The 21,530-nt window shown below is 39.9% G+C and overlaps 1 protein-coding gene across 1 annotated transcript in view; it reads left to right on the top strand.

Moving 5' to 3' along the window:
• acox3 (acyl-CoA oxidase 3, pristanoyl) overlaps positions 1-20,434 on the top strand; it is a 32,473-nt gene extending 12,039 nt beyond the window's left edge. Inside the window, exons 10-19 of the mRNA XM_041984838.1 lie at positions 7,910-8,092; positions 12,809-12,931; positions 13,023-13,143; positions 13,220-13,342; positions 14,125-14,238; positions 14,703-14,818; positions 15,387-15,561; positions 15,632-15,699; positions 18,049-18,135; positions 18,912-20,434. Of these exons, the coding sequence (XP_041840772.1) occupies positions 7,910-8,092; positions 12,809-12,931; positions 13,023-13,143; positions 13,220-13,342; positions 14,125-14,238; positions 14,703-14,818; positions 15,387-15,561; positions 15,632-15,699; positions 18,049-18,135; positions 18,912-19,031 (1,230 nt within the window). The 3' untranslated portion in view covers positions 19,032-20,434. The remainder of the gene's footprint in view (positions 1-7,909; positions 8,093-12,808; positions 12,932-13,022; positions 13,144-13,219; positions 13,343-14,124; positions 14,239-14,702; positions 14,819-15,386; positions 15,562-15,631; positions 15,700-18,048; positions 18,136-18,911) is intronic.
• Positions 20,435-21,530: the final 1,096 nt, after the last annotated feature.

Consider the following 21,530-nt stretch of genomic DNA (forward strand, 5'->3'; position numbering starts at 1 on the left):
TGAAGGGAGGGACGGGGGTTATTTACACCCCCTACTTTCTGCATAACTCCACCCACTGCCACATTTTGAAAAATGCCAGAAACTGCAAGGGTTGGGGTGCGAGATGTAGGGTGATCAGGGGGTAGAGAGTGGGCGGGTCAGGAATACACAGGCAGAAATGATTCCTTGCACAGATAAAGGCTCACTGCGTGTTGCAGGAAGTTCACATTGGAAGCAGAGAAGAGAAGATAGCTGAGGATTCACTGCGAGGCAAAAGAGAAACTTTCTTTGGACTAATGAAGAAGTTGAGCTTCTTCTTCAAAAAATGCTTGACTACAAAACATAAAAAACTCGAGGAAGGCTGGATTGGGAATCGCCGCGTGTTCATCACATTGACGTCATATCCTCAAGTTGTGTGGCTTCACTGTCTACACAGTACCGCAGACGGTAGAGGACTCAAACCGATCTACTCTGGTACCTGGCTTCAGACATGGTCGGTTTCATGGAGGCTAATCCCTGGCTTCGTGGGGATGAAAGGGTGGTTTGCGGTTTTGCTGCAGTCCGATGTCGTGGGGACGCCCCTAAGTAATAGTATGTTGTTTATAGCTCAAAAATACACATTTTTACCCCTTTAATGTGTTAACATGCGGGTCAGGCCGTAGGTATACATTGTTGAGTTGGTTCCAGATTTCAATGGGAGATATCAGCGGGTCAGGTTTCGTCATGCTAAAGGGTGGGTGTGGGTTGGTAAAATTGGACCCGAGCATGGCTCTGGCGTTGGGGTTCCTAATTTTACTGTACTGTGCAAAACAAATACGATTTTCTGAGCACATGCTGTGGGCTTTGATTTTCCTCCTACCCAAAACAATACTCTGCCTCACTTCCTTCTTCTTCTTGATGCTTTATCATGGATGGCATATGTCTCTTTCTTTTTCATCCAAGTGAATTGAGACCCCTGACTTTCAACTGGACCAGAGTCCACAAATTGTTCTATCAGTGGAAGTAGACCATGGTCCATTTAAAGCGGACCTAAAAGCGGCAGTGTGAACATGCCCTGAATGTAAAGCAGTCTTTTTTTTCTGTCCACTTCTCCATAAAACACAGCACCGTGGAGTAGACAACTTTTTTTCATTCACTTTTTTATTGAAATTTCAAAAAGAAAAAAGAGACACAAAGGAAGGAGCAATACTCTGGTACACATATGATACACAGAATGTAGGCAATTACAACCCGCACCAAGATACCAAAAGTTTTAAAATTTTGACCGTTCATATTCGGTAATGATGAAGTTTTAGGTACCAAAAAAGAATAAAAACAAGTTGAACTTATAAATAATGAACATTAATAACATTGTAGCTTAGAACAAGGGTGTCTAATCACCGTCTCACTTTCCATTAGGGATACATATACAATCGGAAATAAGACTAGGATTACCCATACACACCATCCGTCTCCAAAAAAGATACCACATGGTCTGGGGGTAAGTAAGACAATTCCTATCCCAAATCCCCTCTTAGTTGTTTCACATATTGTAGCCATCCTTCCCAAATGGCATTGAGTTTGTCCAGTTCCAATCTAAGAGAAAAAGTTAGTTTCTCCATTTGATAAATGTTTATCATTATTTCAACCCAGTCCTCTCCCTTAGGTGCTACCCCACTTCGCCACCTCCTGGTGATTGTCTTTTTACTGGCCACCAGCATGATCCTCAACAATTTGTAATCCTCAGGTCTCTTTAGGTTAAGCATGTTCGTCCTTCCTAAAAACATAGTTTCAAAGGTGAGAGGGATATTTGTTTTCAGCACCTTATCAACACTCTTTTTAATCTCACCCCAATATTGACCTATTACTGGACATCCCCAAAAGATGTGATAGTGATCCGCTCTGGCTTCTCCACATAGTCTCCAACACGTTGCATCTACGTATTTTCTTTGTGCGGGTGTCGCAAAAAACCTTGTTATGTTCTTCCATCCATGCTCCCTCCAAAGTGTGGAGCTGGTGGTTTCCATTGTATTTCGTTTATTTCTTCCCAGTCTTCCCTTGATATCTCAATATTTGCTTCCCTCTCCCACTTTCCTTTTATATAATCTGTGGTGTCAGTTTTCAATTCCTCTAGAGCCATGTACAATTTGGAGACAATTTTTTGAACCAACTTTGATTTACATGCTTCAACCATTATTTTAATTATTATTGGTTGGGAGACATCTAGATTCTCTTTTTTTATTTCCTGCCCTACATAGTGTCGCAACTGGAGATATCTGTGGAAATCTTGATTGTTCAAAACATATCGATCCTTTAATTCCTGGAAACTCATCATTACCTTATCTTTAATAGCTTCCCAATACATCTTTGGCCCACTTTCCCATTTTTTAAATGTATTATCTAACTTATTGGGTATGAAATCCGTATCATACGCAATCCATCTCAATAATCTACACTTACCCATCAAATTGTATTTAGTCACAATGTCAGTCCATATCTTAAGAGGTACTTCAAGCCATGGGTTTGTTCCTTCTTTTAGATAGGATCTTAGTTTACTGTCACTTATAATCGCCTGTACTGGAACATTTTCTATTAAATTCTCATCTATGTCCTTCCATTTTGCAAAATAATCAGGGTCACATAGGTGCAACAACACTTTGAGCTGTGCAGCGTAGTAATAGCTCTTTAGACACGGCAATGCTAGTCCTCCCTTTCCCTTTGATAACTGCAATGTTCTATATTTAATTCTTGGCCTCAGACCTTGCCAGATATATCTAGAAATCATTTTTATCCCATTCTTTGAATTCTGTCTCTGTCACTTCAACTGGAAGATTCTGAAATACATATAGCAGCCGCGGAAGAACATTCATTTTAACTATCTCTACTCTTGAAGTTAGACTTAAAAATGGGATTAAGCTCCATTTTCCCAAATCAGCTTTTATTTTAGATATTAGCTGAATATAATTAGATGATTTCAATTGACTCAAATCTTGTGTTAGGTTTATTCCTAAATACTTCATTGATTTCTGTCCCCACTTAATTGTACAATTCTGTTCAATAACCTGATTTGGTTCGTAATTAAAAGTGATGACTTGAGTTTTTTGTATGTTAATTTTGTACCCAGATAGCTTCCCAAATTCAGCAAAGATGGTCATAAGTGTAGATAACGATGCGTTGGGTTTTTCAAGATAAATAAGGATGTCGTCCGCAAACAAGGCTATTTTTTGCTCTTGTCCCGCAATAACTATACCTTTTATAACCTCATGCTGTTTTATCCACTGGCTCAAGGGTTCCAGGAAGATGGCAAAGAGCAGTGGGCTAACCGAACACCCTTGTCGGCAGCCTCGTTCTAGTGTGATTACATTGGACAAACTTCCATTGACTTTGATCCTTGCTGTAGGATTTGTGTATAAGGCCTGTACTAACTTTACACAAGTTTCATGAAAATTAAACTTCTTCATAACCCTATATAAAAATTCCCACCTAACCGAGTCAAAAGCTTTTTCTGCATCAATCCCCATTATCAATGCTTCTAACTTATTGTTTGATATATACTCCATTATATGTAAGGTCCGGCGGATATTATCATGTGTCTGGCGGCATTTGATAAAGCCTGTTTGATCCAAGCTTATGATATCTGGCAAAATTTTCTCTATTCGCCTTGCTAAGATTGCTGTGAAAAGTCTATAGTCTATGTTAAGTACACTTATAGGTCTATAGTTGGAACAATTGGTTTCATCCTTTCCTTCCTTCGCAATTACAGAAATAATTCCCTCTTTCCATGAATTAGGAATCCCTCCTCCTTTTAGTATCCAGTTGAAAGTCCTATGTAATAATGGTAATAGTTTGTGTCTGTAGATCTTATACCATTCAGAGATGTATCCATCAGCTCCAGGGCTCTTATTATTCTTGAGTTTAGAAATTGCCGTATTTATTTCTTCCACAGTTATCTCAGATATTAGAGCAGCATTCTGTTCTTCTGTTACTTGTGGTAAGTTTAGCCTTTCCAAGAAACTATCTATCTGTAATTCATTATCATGGTTCATTTTAGCATACAATTGTTTATAATAAAATTCAAAACATTTATGAATTTCTCCTGTTTTATACACCAATTCCTTCGTTTGTGGGTCTCTCATTTTGTAAACATTTGTCGCTGCTTGTTGTTTTTTAAGCCTATATGCTAACAATTTCGCAGATTTACTTCCAGCCTCATAATTTCTTTGTTTGGTGAAGATCAGTTTGTTCTGAATTTCTTGTGCTAGGATATCATTTATCTCTGCCCTTATCTTTTTAATCTCGTTACATTTTTCCTTATCTAATGTATTTTTGTGTTCCCTTTCAATCTTTTCTAAATCAGCCTGCAAAGATTTCAGCTTTTCCTGTTTTATCTTTTTTAAGTATGAAGATCTAGCTATTAGTTTCCCTCTCATTACCACCTTACAAGCATCCCACAGAACTGACGGACACACCTCCCCATTATCATTGTCATCCACGTACTCCTGAATTTCTTTCTCAATTTCTTCCCTCATGCGACCATTTAGTAAATTTGAGTTAAGTCTCCATAATGTAGTTTTCTTTTCATTCTCCAGGTGCATTCTTAAATACACTGGACAATGATCAGACAAGTCCCTTACTCCAAGTTCGCAGCTTACCACCCTATATCGATCTCTATTATAAATTAAGAAATAATCGATTCTTGAGTACAGAACATGGGGTGCAGAAAAATATGTATAGTCTTTTTCAGTAGGGTTAAGTTCTCTCCATATATCTAAAATTCCAAGTTCAGACATCATTTTACAGATTTTTTTCCCAGTGACACTTTTTTGCACATTTTTCCCCGAAGAGTCTAATTGTGGATTAAGTCTTTGGTTAAGGTCTCCTCCCCCAATCAAAATACCCTCTACCTCTGTTGCCATTAAGTTAAACAATTGTTTAAAGAAATCCCAGTCTGATCCCGGAGGTGCATAAACGTTAAGTAGTGTGACTAGTTCTCCTTCCAATCGACCCGTCACTAAAATGTATCTACCTTCTTTGTCTTTTACCACTCTCAGTCTCTCAAAGCAGAGTTTATTTGATATCAATATAGCCACCCCTCTTCTATGTCCAGATTTGTATGACGCTGAAAACTCCTGGTTATAACCATTCCTTTTTAATTTGTCATGCTCCTTGTCGGTTAAATGGGTCTCCTGTAAAAAGAGCACTTCTACCTTCTCCTTCTTCATTTTACTAATTATCTTACTCCTTTTTATCGGGTTGAGTACTCCGTTGACATTATATGAGGCAATTTTAATAGTAGTCATTTTCTATATTTTAATTTATCTATTCCCTCCTACTTATCCTTCCACCCCATTTGCTACAACACTTAAACGTTAAGAACAAGAACAGTGAAAAAAACAATCGAACCATATTTATAACGACTTCCAAACAAGAGGTCCAAAACTTGATCTTTTCTGAGCCAACTCCTAGCTCTAAGGGATAGACCCTGGTCCATGCAGGCCAGGGGCCCTTTTGGCCTACATTGGCCCTGTTCATTCGTCCAATACTTTCAAGAAAATTAACATAAAAGAAAAACAGTCCCGACATGACCATTACTTAAAAGGAAGGGGACTCTCAGTTATTCTCAAATGTGCTAGCTGGGCGCATCAGGATACCTTAATCGTCCTATATGCCACCTTTCACCTGGCTTTATGCATTGTTCTTCACTGTTTCTCCTCACTGTTTCTTCGGAAAACCTGTAGTTTTTGTTTATATCCCATTGATGTCGTCCCGTCCGGTTTATCCACTGCTTCAGCTCGACGCCACATCTGTCTCTGTATCTTCTCCATCGGGTCGATTGTTGGTTTGATGACTTTCACCTGGAATCCTCTCTCTACCATGTCCTTGGTTGCCTCTGTCGCTGTGTTATAAGTCCGTGTGTCACCCTCATAGAAGACACGGAGCTTAGCCGGAAATGGGGTCTGAAAACGGATCTTTTTCTCTTTCAGGATCTTCTTTGCCTCGATATATTCCTTACGCCTCTTCATAATCTCGGGAGCATAGTCATGATCCACAATAACCCGCCGCCCTTTATACCTAAACCCTTTCTTTTCCCAAGCCAGCTTGATGATTTCTTCTTTGCACCTGTAACTCAGCAGTTTAACTACAATTGACCGTGGAGGCGCATCGCTTGGAGGGCGTGCTGACAGTGCTCTGTGAGCCCTCTCGATATTGAGTGCGAGTGACGGTGGCAATTCTAGTTGTTCCCTCAACAGGTTTTCTACAAAGTCAGCCATTGACTCCGTGTTGTCCTCAGCCCCCTCTTTAACCCCGTGCAGTCTTATATTTTCTCTCCTGGCGCGCCCTTCTTGATCTATCAGCTTCTCCTCAAATCTCTTTTGAAGTTTAAGCAGCTCCAGCGTAGCTTCCTCCACGCTCTGAACACGGTCTTCCGTTTCAACTATGCGCCTTTCTGCCTCGTCAAGTCTGCCATTCGTTTTCGTGATCTCTTCTCTTATATCTTTAAGACTAGCTGCATTTTCCCGGCGAAACTCTCTTATCTCTCGCAACACCGTATCTAAGTCAGCCATGCTTTCAGCCACTTGCCTCGGTGTCTCCCGATGCGCCTCCGCCAGCACGGGGATAGCTTCTGCTGCTAAGTCTGCTAGCTCCGATGTTAGCTTATCGTGTTTGCTATCGTCCTTCGCGTTCTTCACCGCTTCATATGTCGTCTTTTTTGGTCTTCCTTTTGTCATAATCCCTGCCCCCGGTAATATATTCACTCTTTGTCCTTGAAAAACTTACATTTAAACCGTACGGGGCATTATTACTGCATAATGTCGGGGAGCTGTGTTCCTATGCTGCCGCCATGTTCATGGTTCCGACCGGAAGCCTCCGGAGTAGACAACTTATAAAGATCTTTATTAACCTCTTCATCACAGACCCCCCTGTACACAGGTTAGCATGAAATACTACAATTCAGATCTTTACACACACTAGGAAGCATCAGTCCTAGCTGATGGAAAGAAACTCAGATAAAAGACTCTACCAAGCATTGGCATCCAACAAACCAAACACAGCTAAAAATCCAATCAGTTATATGAGAATATAACAAAACAGCACTGGCTACTTTAGAGCTTCAGCCAATGTTTCCACTTAAAACAAACCACACAAACAAGATGCCATATGACAGCAGAGACTCTACTGTTACAAAGATGTCTGTGTCAGACAAAAACTCTGGGAGCTAGCAGCCAAAATCATAAATCATGCCTTGCTTTTGCTGTTTTGGGGTTAAAAAGTTTTATTGTAGCTCTAAAAATCTGGTAATGTGTTCTCCTATGATTCTTCCTTTGTTTAAAATTAATACTGAACATCCTGGTAGTTTCCATGAATATGAAGTATTTTTTATAGTGTAAATATTTACTCTTCCTATAATATACTATCTCACCTGTGTACCACCTCAATTAAAACACTTGAAAAACTGATCAGGTTCACTCTTTTACTTTACATATTCATAGGACTACTTTACTCATACCTAGGACTACTTTTATAATTCCTGTGACTATTTTACTCATTCCTTGTGACTGACTACTTTACTAATTCCTAGGACCTCTTCACTAATTTCTATATGAACTGGGCTCTGGTTTTAACTGAAAGTAATTTGGTTTTAATTTTAGATATGGCTGTGTTTCAGGTAAATTTACACTGACAAAGCTTCTCTTCAAGACCAAGATTAAACATAGAGTCCTTGTAGTAGTGAGGATATACAGTACTTCAGACAGGAGGAAGAAAAAATAGACCTTGTTAAGAAGAGGTTAAATCAAAGGCCATAAAAACAGTTTTATTAACTGCCCTTTTTGGTCATTAAACATTAAAATTAAAGTAAAGTCTGACTGTCTTTAGGAGAAACTTGGTTTTTTTTTTGTTTGTTTTTACTCCTCTTTCCCAGTAACATTTTTTGTGTTTTTCTCATCAGGATCCAAACAAGCGTTTTGCATCGTCTCTGGGTGCCCTTTCAGGCGGCAGGGTGTTCATCAGCAGGATGGCTCTCATCAACATGAAACTGGCTCTGACGGTGGCCATACGCTTCTCAGCCACCAGACGACAGTTTGGACCCAAAGATACAGAGGAGGTTCCCGTTCTGGAGTACCAGTTGCAGGTAGGAATGAAGGGAGCAAACAAGAAGGCTTATGTCATACACCATGTCCTCTGTTTCCAAGGGAGTTCAGAGGGTCAATAGCAGCCAAGAGCTGCTGATTAATAAACTGATTCATTGATCATCATCAGTGTAAGCACCTCTATAAAAGGTTCAGGGTCATTCAGGTGTGGGTTAATACAATGCCCACGAGTAAAGACATCAACAACGATCTTACTGTTCATCAAACTGAAAATATTGAAATTTGAAGGGAGAGTAAATTTAGTCTGAGAGGAACAAACATTCAAAACAAAAAACACCAGTGAAAACAAACTAATATTCACTGTACCACTTGCAAGAGGGGGCAAATATTAAAAAATAATACAATTAAAAGATATTAAATAATCAATAAGTTTAAAAACAAAAGGTGTATATTGAATATTATTGTTATTATTGTATATTGCAGTTTGTGATGTGCTTAAATATCCTGATATACTTTATTAATCCCAGCTGGGAATTTTTTTTCTCTGCATTTAACCCATTCTAGTTACTAGGAGCAGTGAGCTGCCAGGTAGGTTCTGTTCCATAGGGGAAGAGTTGGGGTTTAAGGGCCTTGCTCAAGGGCCCACAGTGGTTTACCTCAGTTGCCAGCCCTGGGACTTGAACCCATATTGTTTCACGTGACTAATCAGCTGGGTGTTTTTAGCCTGGTTGTTATGTTTGTAGCATTTCCATCTACAGTGTTCATTGCTACCTTTTTGGTCATCATTAAAGGTGTTTTAGCTGCTGGTACCGATCAGGTAAAGTAACTCACCACCAGGTGGTGATGAGTTGACAGCTCTGCCCCTTTCTTCACCCGAGTGTCCAAGACATGTGGCCGCAAATCGGATGATATGACTACAAAGTGGATCATTGAACTGCAGCTTAGTGTCCTGATGCCAAGTGCACATGTGGATGGATACTCTTATGCCTGAACATGGTGTTTGTTATAGACAATCCATGACGAAGTCCAATAAAAAAAACACCACTCGAATTCATAAGGGGGACCATTCCTACCATTCTAGCCCTTCTTGAGGACAGTGGTTCCAGAGCTAAAGCCATGCATCGAGGTGAGTCCAACTATATCTAGCCGGAACCGCTCAACCTCACGCACCCTCACGTCCAAAGAAGGCGGTGAATCATGGGAGAGGGTGAGTGTGTGAGTGTGTGTGTGAGTGTGCATGCTTGTGTGCGTAAGTAAGTGAGCCTGTGAACTCTCTCCCATTTCTCCAGTCTCTGCCACCAGATGATGAATGGGACAACCTTGCGAGCTGATCCAGGAAAGGTCCACAGCTTGAGAAGATGGGAGGTGGGGAGGGTGGGGGCAGAGCATCAGTCTACATAACATTCCAGGAAAACTTGATACCAGCCATCCAAGGCCAGTCCGGCGAGCCAGATTAAGATAACAGCAATTGGTAGTAAAAAGCATAAAATAGCTTTATTTGCTGACAATGTAGTTCTATTTTTAAAACGGTTAAATACCAGTTCTCTACCAGCACTACTGGATCTGATCAAACGTTTTGGAAGTATCTCTGGATTCAAAGTCATCGTTAATGTTACTTAACAAAGTAAGCTGTCAAGACACAACACAACATTTATTTATTTTTAAAATTTCATCCAGCTTCACATATATGGGCATCAAAATAGTACCCCAATTAGAAACTAGAATTTCAATAAATTATAATGCTTTAGAGGAATCAAAATCTAAAGATTTAGAAAGATGGCTGTCTTTACCAATTTCTTTAATAGGACAGATAAATATATTTAAGATGAACATTTTGCCTAAGTTCTTGTAACTTTTTCGAAACATCCCTTTGGCGCCACCTGCTGGATTGTTTTCCAAGATTACCTCATTATTCAGGAAATTTATTTGGAACAAAAAATGCCCTCGGGTCCGTCTTTCTCTACTTTACCTTCCATTCAATACTGGGGGGTTAAAATGTCCCAACTTGTACTGTATTATTTAGGTGTACAATTGAGAACAATTAGGTTCTACTTTTCCCTTTTTTCCGTCTTAGGTGGATATGGAGTCAAGCTTTTTTGCATTGCCACTCAACATGTACATATACTCATATAAGTTTAAGCAATTGAAAACAAGCACAGTTCATCCTATAGTTCGCAATATGATTGTTGTATGGTACGAAGTTAAAGAGTATATGAAAATACAGTAGTTGACTCTATATCCCAGTTTAGCCCCATCTGGGGCAACACATTATTTAAACCAGGGAAGGTGGATTCAGGCTTTGAGTTAAGGGTCGACAAAGGACAAAGTAAAATTTGTGATCTTTTTAGGGAGGGAACTCTGATGTTGTTTGAACAAATATCTTCTAAGTATGGTCTTCCAAGAAAGCACTTTAAATATTTACAAATAAGAAGTTTTATTCTCTCTATGCAAAACCAATCTGTAGAGTTGTCAGCACTTTCTCCTTTAGAGGAATTAATACCAAGAAGTGTAATAATAAGGGATTAATATCAGTTTTTTACAATTGGCTTTTATCTGGGTATACTGAATCAACAATCCCCGAACTTGAATCATGGAAGATGGACTTGACGGGATATATTAGAAGATGAATGGAAACAAATGTGTTAACTCCTAGAGACAATTGGGTAACGTTAGCCTAAAGTTACTTCAATATAACTGGTTAATGCAGACATATATAGCTGCTGTCAAATTTAATAGATTTAATAAATATCCCTGATACATATTTTAGATGCAGAGAGGATCAGGGGACATTTGTACATTGTGTCTTATAAGAGAATTCTGGAGGAAAGTGATCAGTATTATAAAAGTAATTTTATCCATGAATATCCCATTAGACGCAAGAATGATTTTCTTACACTTGTATCCAAAGAACTTTAAACTAAAACACCACCAGTGCAAATTTATAGATTTTTCAATATTACAAGCCAAAAGAATGCTAGCTCTTTGTTAAAAAAAAGCCTGATCCAGCTATTATCAGAGCTTGGATTAATTCCATGGCACAATGTATGGTCCTGGAAAAAATAACATATTTTATTAAAATTAAAAGATGTATATCAAGAAATCTGGTAGCCATTAACTAATTACATTAATAAGACTAACATTGGTAATTTCCTAAAGGAGGTGTAAAGTTGTTTTACTACCTTTTCTGACTTTATTTTACTTGTGTAACTGGTACAAGAAATCATACCTGATTTTAAGGTACCTTATGTTACTGTTAAATTGATTTTGTTTGATGCCTTTGTGTATTCTTTGTGTAAATAAGAGAGCAATACCTTGTTCTATCTTGTTCCATGTTGGGGTGGGAGATAACATTATACTATAATACTGCACTTGTGAATTGTAATATGTACAAATGAAAATTCAATAAACACATCGTAAAAAAAAAACAAAAAAAAAAAAAAAAAACACACACACACAAATGGCATCCAGTTTATGATTAAGCTCCTGCAAGCTATAGTCTGAGTGTTCAGAGCTCGGCACAAAAGCCTGGCAGCTTGCCAGTGGTCTCCAACAGTGCCCGAATAATGCGATACACCAGGTAACTGCCCGCTCCAAACAGCAGAAACCCAGTTATCATGAATCCAATTTCGTAGATGTCTTCTATGTCCTCATCAGAAAGTAGCGACAGAAACTTGACCTTCCACATCCATCACGTATCCAACCGCGAACGTTACTCCAGGAAGCGCAAGCAGGCTCCCCTACGCCTGTTTTGCGGTTCGAATAAATTTGATCAATTGCATTGAGAGACCAGCTGATCAGATCCATGGTTTAAAATTCAGAAGGGAGTGCAGAGAGAGGCTCAAATAGATAGACTGACAAGACAGAGAAGTAGCAGGGTAGAGTAGGTACAGAGAGACAAGCGTCGGCCTTCTTCGAGAACAGGAAGAGATGTTCAGAATCCCTCCACCGCAGCAAGGTGGCGGCTCAGAGAGGAGCCCATCATCAGACTTAAATAAAATGAACAAACTGATAATAAAGGCTGACTTAAAGGGTAATGGTCTGAAACCTCAAAAATTTTAAATAGAACATTGTACATTGTGTTCAAGTTTCTAAACATAATAATCCATCCCTCACACCTTTACATGTCAACAACAGGCCATTAAGTCCAATTAATAATAATAATAATAATGGATTAGATTTATATAGCGCTTTTCAAGGCACCCAAAGCGCTTTACATTGTGTGAATCCATTATTCATTCACTCCTCACTCATACCTGGTGATGGTAAGCTACATGTGTAGCCACAGCTGCCCTGGGGCAAGCTGACGGAAACGTGGCTGCCAGTCTGCGCCTACGGCCTCTCCGACCATCACCGAACATTCATCCACACATTCATACACCAGCGATGCCAACACTGGAGGCAAGGAGGGTTAAGTGTCTTGCCCAAGGACACAACAACAGATGACTGCGGGAGCGGGAATCGAACCGCCGACCTTCCGATCATTGGACGACCTGCTCTACCGCCTGAGCCACTGCCGCCCCAATTCAGCAGTAAAGTGTATGGATTGTTACAGTACAGCATATAACCATGAAAATTTGGTCCTGTTTGGCAAGTTTTTACATATTATGAGAAGTTTGATGGATAATGGATCTGCAGGACCACAGACACCTTGAAAACAAAAAGTTGTCTGCGTATTGGTGCAGCTTCCCGGTCTTGTAGGAGAGATTTCTGGGAAAGGGATGACTACAGTTCTAATGTTTGAATGGTTGTTCTTGCAGCAGTGGCGTCTGATCCCCTACCTAGCAGCAGCATATGCTCTGGAAAACTTTACCAAATCCACCTTCATGAACTTTGTTGAGTTCCAAGCCGGACAGATGATGAAGGACAACAGCATCAGACAGGTGAGTACAGATGACGCACACCTGGAAATCCAAACATGTTCTTGTTTACACCATGTCCTAGTGTTTTTCTCATGTGCCCATCTCTCTACAGGCAGAGATGGGCAGAGAGATCCACGCTTTGGGCTGCTCCAGCAAACCCCTGGGCTCTTGGACCGCTCAAAGGGCGATCCAGGAGTGTAGGGAGGCCTGTGGTGGACATGGATACCTGGCCAGTAAGTCTAACATATTCAGTTAAACACATATCTCTCCAAGTTAGAGACCAGAGTGATGTAAATATGTCTGTTTCAGTGAGCCGGCTGGGTGATCTACGAGATGACAACGACCCAAACTGCACATATGAAGGAGACAACAACGTGTTGCTGCAACAGACCAGCAACTATCTGCTCAGCTGGTTCCACAGCAAAGTCCATGGTTAGTTCTCCATCCTCTGAAAGACTGGTTCCAGAATTTACTGTCGTGCCATCTTAATATTAGGAAGGTGATAATATTAGGATATTATCTGGAGATCATCAGGAGGTCCATAGAAGAACAGAGACAGAGAAAAGATGTACCAGAGTTCCACAGCTGGACTCAGAATGACCCGTGTTGGCTTCGCATGATGCAGATTTAGTATTTTATGTCCTGTTAGGATATTTGGACTGCAGTAAACATCTATTCACTTCTTTAATCTCACAACTCAGTCAACATTACGATCATGGGCGTTTTGTTGTTTTTTTTTCTGTAGAAACTTTTTCATGTTGACAAACTTGGGTTGTTTGGGGATCAGGACCTGCTGGAATGGGAACTTATGTACTTTATTGACTCAGGGATGAGGTTGAAGGGTATGTGGATCCTTTGCCTCTTCATTCTTGGTTGGAGACACAGCAGAGCCTGTTTTGAAGAATCAGTACTTGATGTTGATGTAGATTCAGACCTGAAGAAGCCACTTAAATGAAATATTTCAAAAACCAAGAAGTACAGCTGCTTTTATTCAAGCTCCCAGGAAAAGGTGGGACTGTGGCTGAGTCATTGAGTCCTTTATGTGACTTAAACTGGTTATAAAGTGAAATAACACAGTAACTAGCATCTACCAGCATGTATGTACCAGCAGACTGTCCTAACTTAATTTAGGATAATATGATTAATGGACTTGTCTTTTGGGTAACATAAAACATAAACAGAAAATATCCTCATTGGACGTTGTCGGGTTTCAGATGATGTTCGGATCGAGTCTCCTCTTCACACTGTGGATTTCTTGGATGATTTCAAGCAAATCCTGAAAAGCAGTTTTTCAGCAACGACACATGGAGAGTGTGTGGACCCAGAAGGTATTTCAGCTTTCCAAGAAATTCAAATTCAATAATATATAAGTTTTTTTATGTTTAAGCTGCCAGGTTAAATGAGTAAGGTTAGTTTCATTCTGCATTATCATCCCAACAGCTGAATATTTTCATAATAAAATGTGATTAAACAGTGAAGCTCAGGAGAAAATCAAATGCATGTAAGATTGAGGTTGAACTTATCGGTTAAACCTTATTGGCAGGAAAAACTGACCACTTCATTAACCATGTCATTCTATTGTTTTTTTAACATACCTGTTAAGCAGGTCTGTGTTATATCAATACTGACAAACAGAATCAGGTGATCAGTGACAATTAGGATAATTTATATGACCCGTTTTGTAATGCTGGCCTTTCATTACAGACATTGTATATTCAAACTACAGACTTCATTTTCAGATCATAAACTACTGAAACACAAATTCTGCTGACTGCATTTCTTATCATTTCAGTGCCACTGGCAGCCTATAGATGGCTGGTCTGCTTCCTGCTGGAGGAGAGTCAGAAGAGACTGGAACAAGAGAGGGCCTTGGGCAACAATGAGTTTGAGGCTCGGAACAACACCCAGGTAAGACAAACACGTACAGAAATATGCTTGCTGTTCAGGCTAAAATCAAAACTTCTGCTCGTTGCTCAGGATCTTGATTCTCAGTGTTTTTAGGCATATTAAATATAAGTTACTCATTTTGATAAAAAACATAGACTGTTTATGGAAAACCAACTGATTGTTACCATTTCCATTTTGGTTGTTCCATGGTTGTGGCTCTTGGTGGTCAGAGGAGAACAGCTGGAAAAGATGTAAAATCTTGTAAACAAACCACCCAAAAAGGACAGAGTGTCTGTACCCTCACCATTTCTCTTCATCTCAGTTTTCCAATACAACTATGACTCCTGTCATCCAGAAAGATACTCAGTAATCTGTTGGTCTAGACAGGTTTTACACGTTTTCAGTAAACATCTTTTGTTTGTTAATTTTTTAGATTGTTCAAGCTGAAATGAACTGTGTGATAGATGCTGAGAACAGAATAAAGTGACTCATAGATCAGATCTCTAATCTGAACATAAGAATGACCGAAACTGGCATTAATGTTGGAAGTGGAAACTCAAAGTTCTAATGTTTGTATTTATTGGTCCAGGTGTACTATTGCAGGTCTTTGGCCATCACCTACATTGAACTCAACTGTCTCCAGAGATTTCATGATCTGGCTGCTGATAAGGACACACCAGCTGGTCTAAAGCCAGTCCTAATAAAGCTGTGTGCTCTGTATGGGCTGTGGAGCCTCAGCAGCCACATGGCCACATTGTACCAGGGTAGGAACTGAACTCTGTACTGTATATTTTCATCAAATTTGTTTAATAAGACAGATTAATTTCCATACAGGTAATTACTTTAGTGGAAGGAAGCCTGCAGAGTTGGTGCAGATGGCCATCCTCAGTCTCTGCTCCCAGGTAAAGAAAAATCCCCTCTTTTCTTTATCGTTGTCAGGTCTCTCAACAAAGGATTTGGTGTCATAACCAAATAAATTGAGTTGTTGTAAACATTTGAGTTATTTTCACACATTTGACCCAGGAAACAATTCCAGACCACCAACCAGGCTTTCTCTGTGTTTAGTGGTTCAACAACACAACAAACTCTGGTCATCATGAAAATTAACTTCTAAATTAATCTTCTTTTCTGTAAGTTCATATATCAGCAATACAGAAGTAACTTGTCAATGAATCAGGACACAATATAAAAATATAAACAGTCCATTTTGCATCATGCATGGTTTCCATAGTAACATTAATAATGGATTAGATTTATAAAGCCCTTTTCAATGCACCCAAAGTGCTTTACATTGTACTTCTCATACATACCTGGTGATGGTAAGCTGCATGTGTAGCCACAGCTGCCCTGAGTCAGACTGATGGAAACGTGGCAGCCAGTCCACGCCTTCGACTACCACGGGTGAAGTGTCAAGGACACAATGACAGATTGACTGGGGGAATCGAACCCCAGTCAATCGGAATTGGACGACCTGCTCTATCACCTGAGCCAAATTATTTGCAAAGACTAAACACAATGGAAATAAGATGGTAACATGACATAAAAACAATGGACTGGAAAGGTGAGAAGGAAACCAAGTATGTATATATATGTATTCTATTCTACATTCTACAGTCATTTAGCAGACGCTTTTCTCCAAAGTGACTTACATCTGAGAGTAATAAGGTGGTTAGGAGGTAGCGTTAAGGGTCTTGCCCAAGGACCCAACTGGAAGGTGTTAATATTCGCCCCATTGTAATATACACAGAAGGACTAATGATGAACAGGTGAAGTAAATGAACAAATTAAACCAGGTGAACTAATGAACCGGAAGCAAAGTCAAACAGAATACACAAGGGAAGGAAGTACAAAGATAAAACAGGAAATAGAACTAAACACGACAAGACCATAAAATCCAAAACCAAAAACCAAGATCAAGACAGTGTCTGTGTAAGAGCACACGAAAGCAAAAGAGAAGGACAAAACCAGACTCCAGTGCACTGAGGATGGCAGAGCTCTTCACTGGAACCCCTCTGCCCTCTGTTCAGGACCTGTACTCCCCCAGGATTCAAAGGATGGCAGGGAACATCATAAAGGACTCCTTTCACCCTGCACACAGTCTTTTTGAGCTGCTCCCATCTGGCAGGCGCCTCAGAACCCTGCAGACCAGGACTAACAGTTGCCTCAGAACCCTGCAGACCAGGACTAACAGGCGCCTCAGAACCCTGCAGACCAGGACTAACAGTTGCCTCAGAACCCTGCTGACCAGGACTAATAGGTGCCTCAGAACCCTGCTGACCAGGACTAATAGGTGCCTCAGAACCCTGCAGACCAGGACTAACAGTTGCCTCAGAACCCTGCTGACCAGGACTAATAGGTGCCTCAGAACCCTGCAGACCAGGACTAACAGGCACCAGAACAGCTTCTTCCCCACTGCAGTCACTTTATTGAACAGATAAACTGCTAACCACTCACATGTTTCATTTTATACCGCTCCTCTGCTGCATCTACTGTATATAGTGTAAATTGATCTGATATTTGTAGTTGTAATTTGTATTTGTAAATATTGCTCTGTATACAGTAGACAGTGAGAAGAGTCTGTTTTATTTATTACTTCCTACTTATTTTCCTTCTTATTATTACTTATATTAATTCCTTTGTATGTGTTCATACTTGCTATAAAAATTAAAGCTGGTTCTGATTCTGATTCAGACATTAGACATGGGTGTTCGCCCAAGGCGTAAAATAAGCCAGGACCACAACTGCTTAACTCTCACCAGCTAACACTTTGTTCAGTTGGACTGGTCTGGAGCTGATTTCCCAGAGAACAATGCTGCACAAGCTGCTGAACATGATGGACAGTTCTCCACATCCTCTACATAGCACAATGAGGAAACAGCACAGTGTGTGGAGTCAGAGGCTGCTTCAGGTCTGCTGTATCCGTGCCCACTGACTAATATACACTCCTGAACAAAATCTTAAGACCGGGAAAAAAAGTAAAAGTATTTGCATTTTGCACTGGTGGCTCTATGGTCTTAGACATTTGATCAGCTGATGAACAGCCTGTTTGAGTATAAATGCAGTTTTCAGTAAATCCCTTACTCTTTAGATTGTGTCTCTTCATCCTTTACTTGCAACCTGGTTGCGATCTGCCAGCACAAAATGCGAATACGGTCTTGTTTTATATTACTGATGTTAGGTTTCTTTCTTCATAAACTGATGATTACTCTGCTACAGTGTAACTGTGAACTCTACCTGTGTGTCTCCTCTAGCTGAAGGATGATGCTGTAGCTTTGGTGGATGTATTGGCACCTACCGATTTTATCCTCAACTCACCACTTGGAAATGCTGATGGACAGGTGAAACATACACACTCTGAGAAACAAACCAAAACATCTGTGTCACATTTTATGAATAATTTCTTATTAGTGTAGATGTGCTCCTCTGTCTGCAGATCATATTACACTTCAGTTTGTCAGCGTGAGGTCACAGTGTCACACAAATATTTGGTGTGTGGTTTTACAGGCTTCAGTTCAGCAGGATGTCCTTTTAAATACTTCATATATTAGTTTGTGTCACAAACTGTCGTTGTTTACTGAACAAAAAATAAACTGTAGAAGGTTCAGGTTCATTTAGTTAACGAGGGCTGTCAAGTAATTAATCACAGCTTACACATTATTAATCGTGATTATCACCATTTGTACTTTTAATCTGCCTGTTTTTCTGTATTCTATAAACAGAAACCAGTGCTTACTTCACTTGTTTTACATTAGAGGATTACTTTAGTGGTAATATTCAGTTCAATATGCTTGTTTCTAAGGGTTGTAGAAAGAATTTTCATTTAAACTTATCTTTATTTGTCATCTCAGGGCACTTTACAGACATAATTCAAGCCAATTCATTGTAATTCAAACAGTGTTCATACAAGCCAATTCCTAAAAGACAGTAGCCTCGCTACGGAAACCTGGGGTCTGATAACTGAAGGTTCTGCCTCCCATTCTACTTTTAAAACAAGTAATAGTGTAGTACTCAGTTGGGGAAATCTGTATGTTTCCATGTCTTAACAGATCTCCTTCTTGCAGGTGTTTGGTTTCATAAAGATATTTTATGTGGGTTTTCTTTGCTTCTTCTGCAGCTTTACAAGAACTTGTGGTCCACAGTGATGCAGGGCGGTCAAGTTCTGGAGCGCCCGTCCTGGTGGAAAGAGTTCTGCTCAGACAAACCTGTGGTCGGATCCCTGCGTCCAAAACTCTAGAGACTCTGTCTGGAGACAGAGAGACGTCTGTGGACCCACAGTGTCTGGGTTTTAAGCATTAACAAGCTAAATAATCATCAGATCACAAATCAAAACATTTAATGAGGTTGAAGGATCCGTTTTTTTCAAGTTTATTACATTCTAAACTCTGGATTAGATGAAATAATTATCATTAATTACAGCAGTGGTTCCCAACTTGGGGTCCGGGTACCCCCAATGAGGTCCCTTAAAGAACACAGGGGGTCTCTGAGGCTTTGAACATTCAGTCATCGTGATCAGTGTCAACACAATGGCCCTCATTTATCAAACGTACATGGAAATGAGCACACATCTGATGGCAGGGATGATCTTATGATTGGATCCATGTGTAATTTATAAAACATTCGTATCCGACAGATCCCAGTGTAGGAATGATCAGGCCTTGATCAATGCAACAGCTGAAATCCATAGTCCTTTACATGTTATGCCCTTAATTATTTGTGGTCCAGAGGCCTCACCCAGTGAGGTCAAACCAAGGAGAGGAGACGTTCTGGCAAGAAGATGGAAAGCCTCACTTGTGACCAAGCATGGTTTCAGCACAGAGTGGTGCAGGGGGTCCATGAAGGGGGTCCTCAGTGAAAATAGTTTGGGAACCACTGAATTCCAGCTTTCTGCCTTGATGTCATTCTTGTTTTCTTTGTTCATCAACTCAAGCTGCATGTCTTCACCAGTGTGTTAAATAACAGGCTTCATTTTTATCACCGCTCTTATAAATGAAGCTGGAAATACCCATAAGCCATTAGGGTGTTTTGTTTTTTCAGCTCTGACATTGTTTCTTGACTTCTGTAGAAGCGAGAGGTGGATGTAAAAAGCTCTAAATTCATCAGATCTCCTCGTGTTGGACTGGTTTTTTAGATGCGGTTTTATCGTTAATGTAGTTTTAGGTATAACAGTTAAATATTCATTTCAAACCCATAAAATTTCCTCCTACATCCTGTAACTGATCAGTTCTTTTATTGTTTTCAAGCTTCAGTCTCATTTTAAATTACGATTAAAACAGTAATCCATCGTTTTTTATAAGGGAAGAATCTCACTGAGGAACTGTGGCTGAATCAGGGTGAAAATGGTGAAGGAAGGTTTTTCTTTGCCTTGAATGGTTGCAGATGTGTTGTCAGCATTATCAGCGGTGATGCAGGACAATCAGCTGCTGGAGCGTCTCCTGCTGGAAAGAAATTCAGATTTGAAGATTTTAATCTGAATAGGTGTTTAATTTGACATGTCGATGACTGGAACAGAGATATTTGTGAATGTTTTTATTATTCTGAGATGTGTCCTGTACACATGTATAATACAATGTAATTAATGCAAATTCCCTCTGGGATAAAGTATTTTTCATTTCTTTTAATAAAAAATGTATGATTACAGCTCATTGTAGTAGCTTCTTTCATAGATGATGTGTTCGGCACTCATTTCATCCCACAGAGAATCCCCTTAGCCTTCTCATTCTCTGTAACCTTGGGAGGTGTTTCTCATAGCGACCATATTCTGCACAGGTGTTTCTGTACACTATGCCGGCTACTTGGTTATGGCGTTCCATGTATTCTTTGCCTGCCAGTATCTTGCACCCTGCCATGAGGGGCTGGATTGTTTCAGGGGGCTCTTTGCACAGCCTGCACCTGGGGTCTTGCCTGGTGTGGTAGATCTGGGCCTTGATTGCCCTGGTACTCAAGACTTGCTCCTGTGTTGCCATGATTAGTACCTCTGTGCCATTCTTCAATCCAGCCCTCTCTAGCTATTGGTAGGACTTGTTCATATCTGCCACTTCAGCTATCTGTTGGTGGTACTTCCCAGGGGCTTGTCCTCCCATGATGGTTCCTCATATATATATATATATATAGAGAGAGAGAGAGAGAGAGACAGACAGACAGTCAGACAGACAGACTGATGGGACAAAATCCCTATGAGGAGTCCATTAAAATGCAATGCAAAAAAGGGATAAAAATCACCTTAAAAAATGGCACTATTTTAAAAAATGACTTTCTGTTCAATTTAGCTGATAGGTCCAAGAGGCTTTTTTTTTTTTTTTTTTTTTTTTTGCAAGTTCTGACATGTTCAAACTATGTAATGAATTTATTCCGCATCGGACCAAAGAGGTGGGCGGGGAAAAGGATTAACTGCTGAAGTTTGTTAAATAGTGCAATGTCAACACGGTCCATGGCCACTCCCTTATACTTGGAAAAAAATTTGATTACTTGATAAGGGTGTTTGTTTGTCATTATACATATTATGTTTGCTGAAGACAGGATTTTCTTTGTGTTAGATATGGGTGGATATATTTGGCCAAGGAGCATTAGTTTTTAACTGTTGAACTTTATATATTCTGAGAAATTTCTAAATGTAAGACATCAATCATTAATAAGCAGGACACAAAAGTGCAAAAACTAAGACTTTCTGTTGTAAGTGGGCAGGACCACATGGGGTTGACAGATTATTGACCCAGGGTTGTGTCCAGGCTGGGAA

This window comes from Melanotaenia boesemani, chromosome 5 (genome assembly GCF_017639745.1).
Source record: "Melanotaenia boesemani isolate fMelBoe1 chromosome 5, fMelBoe1.pri, whole genome shotgun sequence".
In the NCBI taxonomy this organism is placed as follows: domain Eukaryota; kingdom Metazoa; phylum Chordata; class Actinopteri; order Atheriniformes; family Melanotaeniidae; genus Melanotaenia; species Melanotaenia boesemani.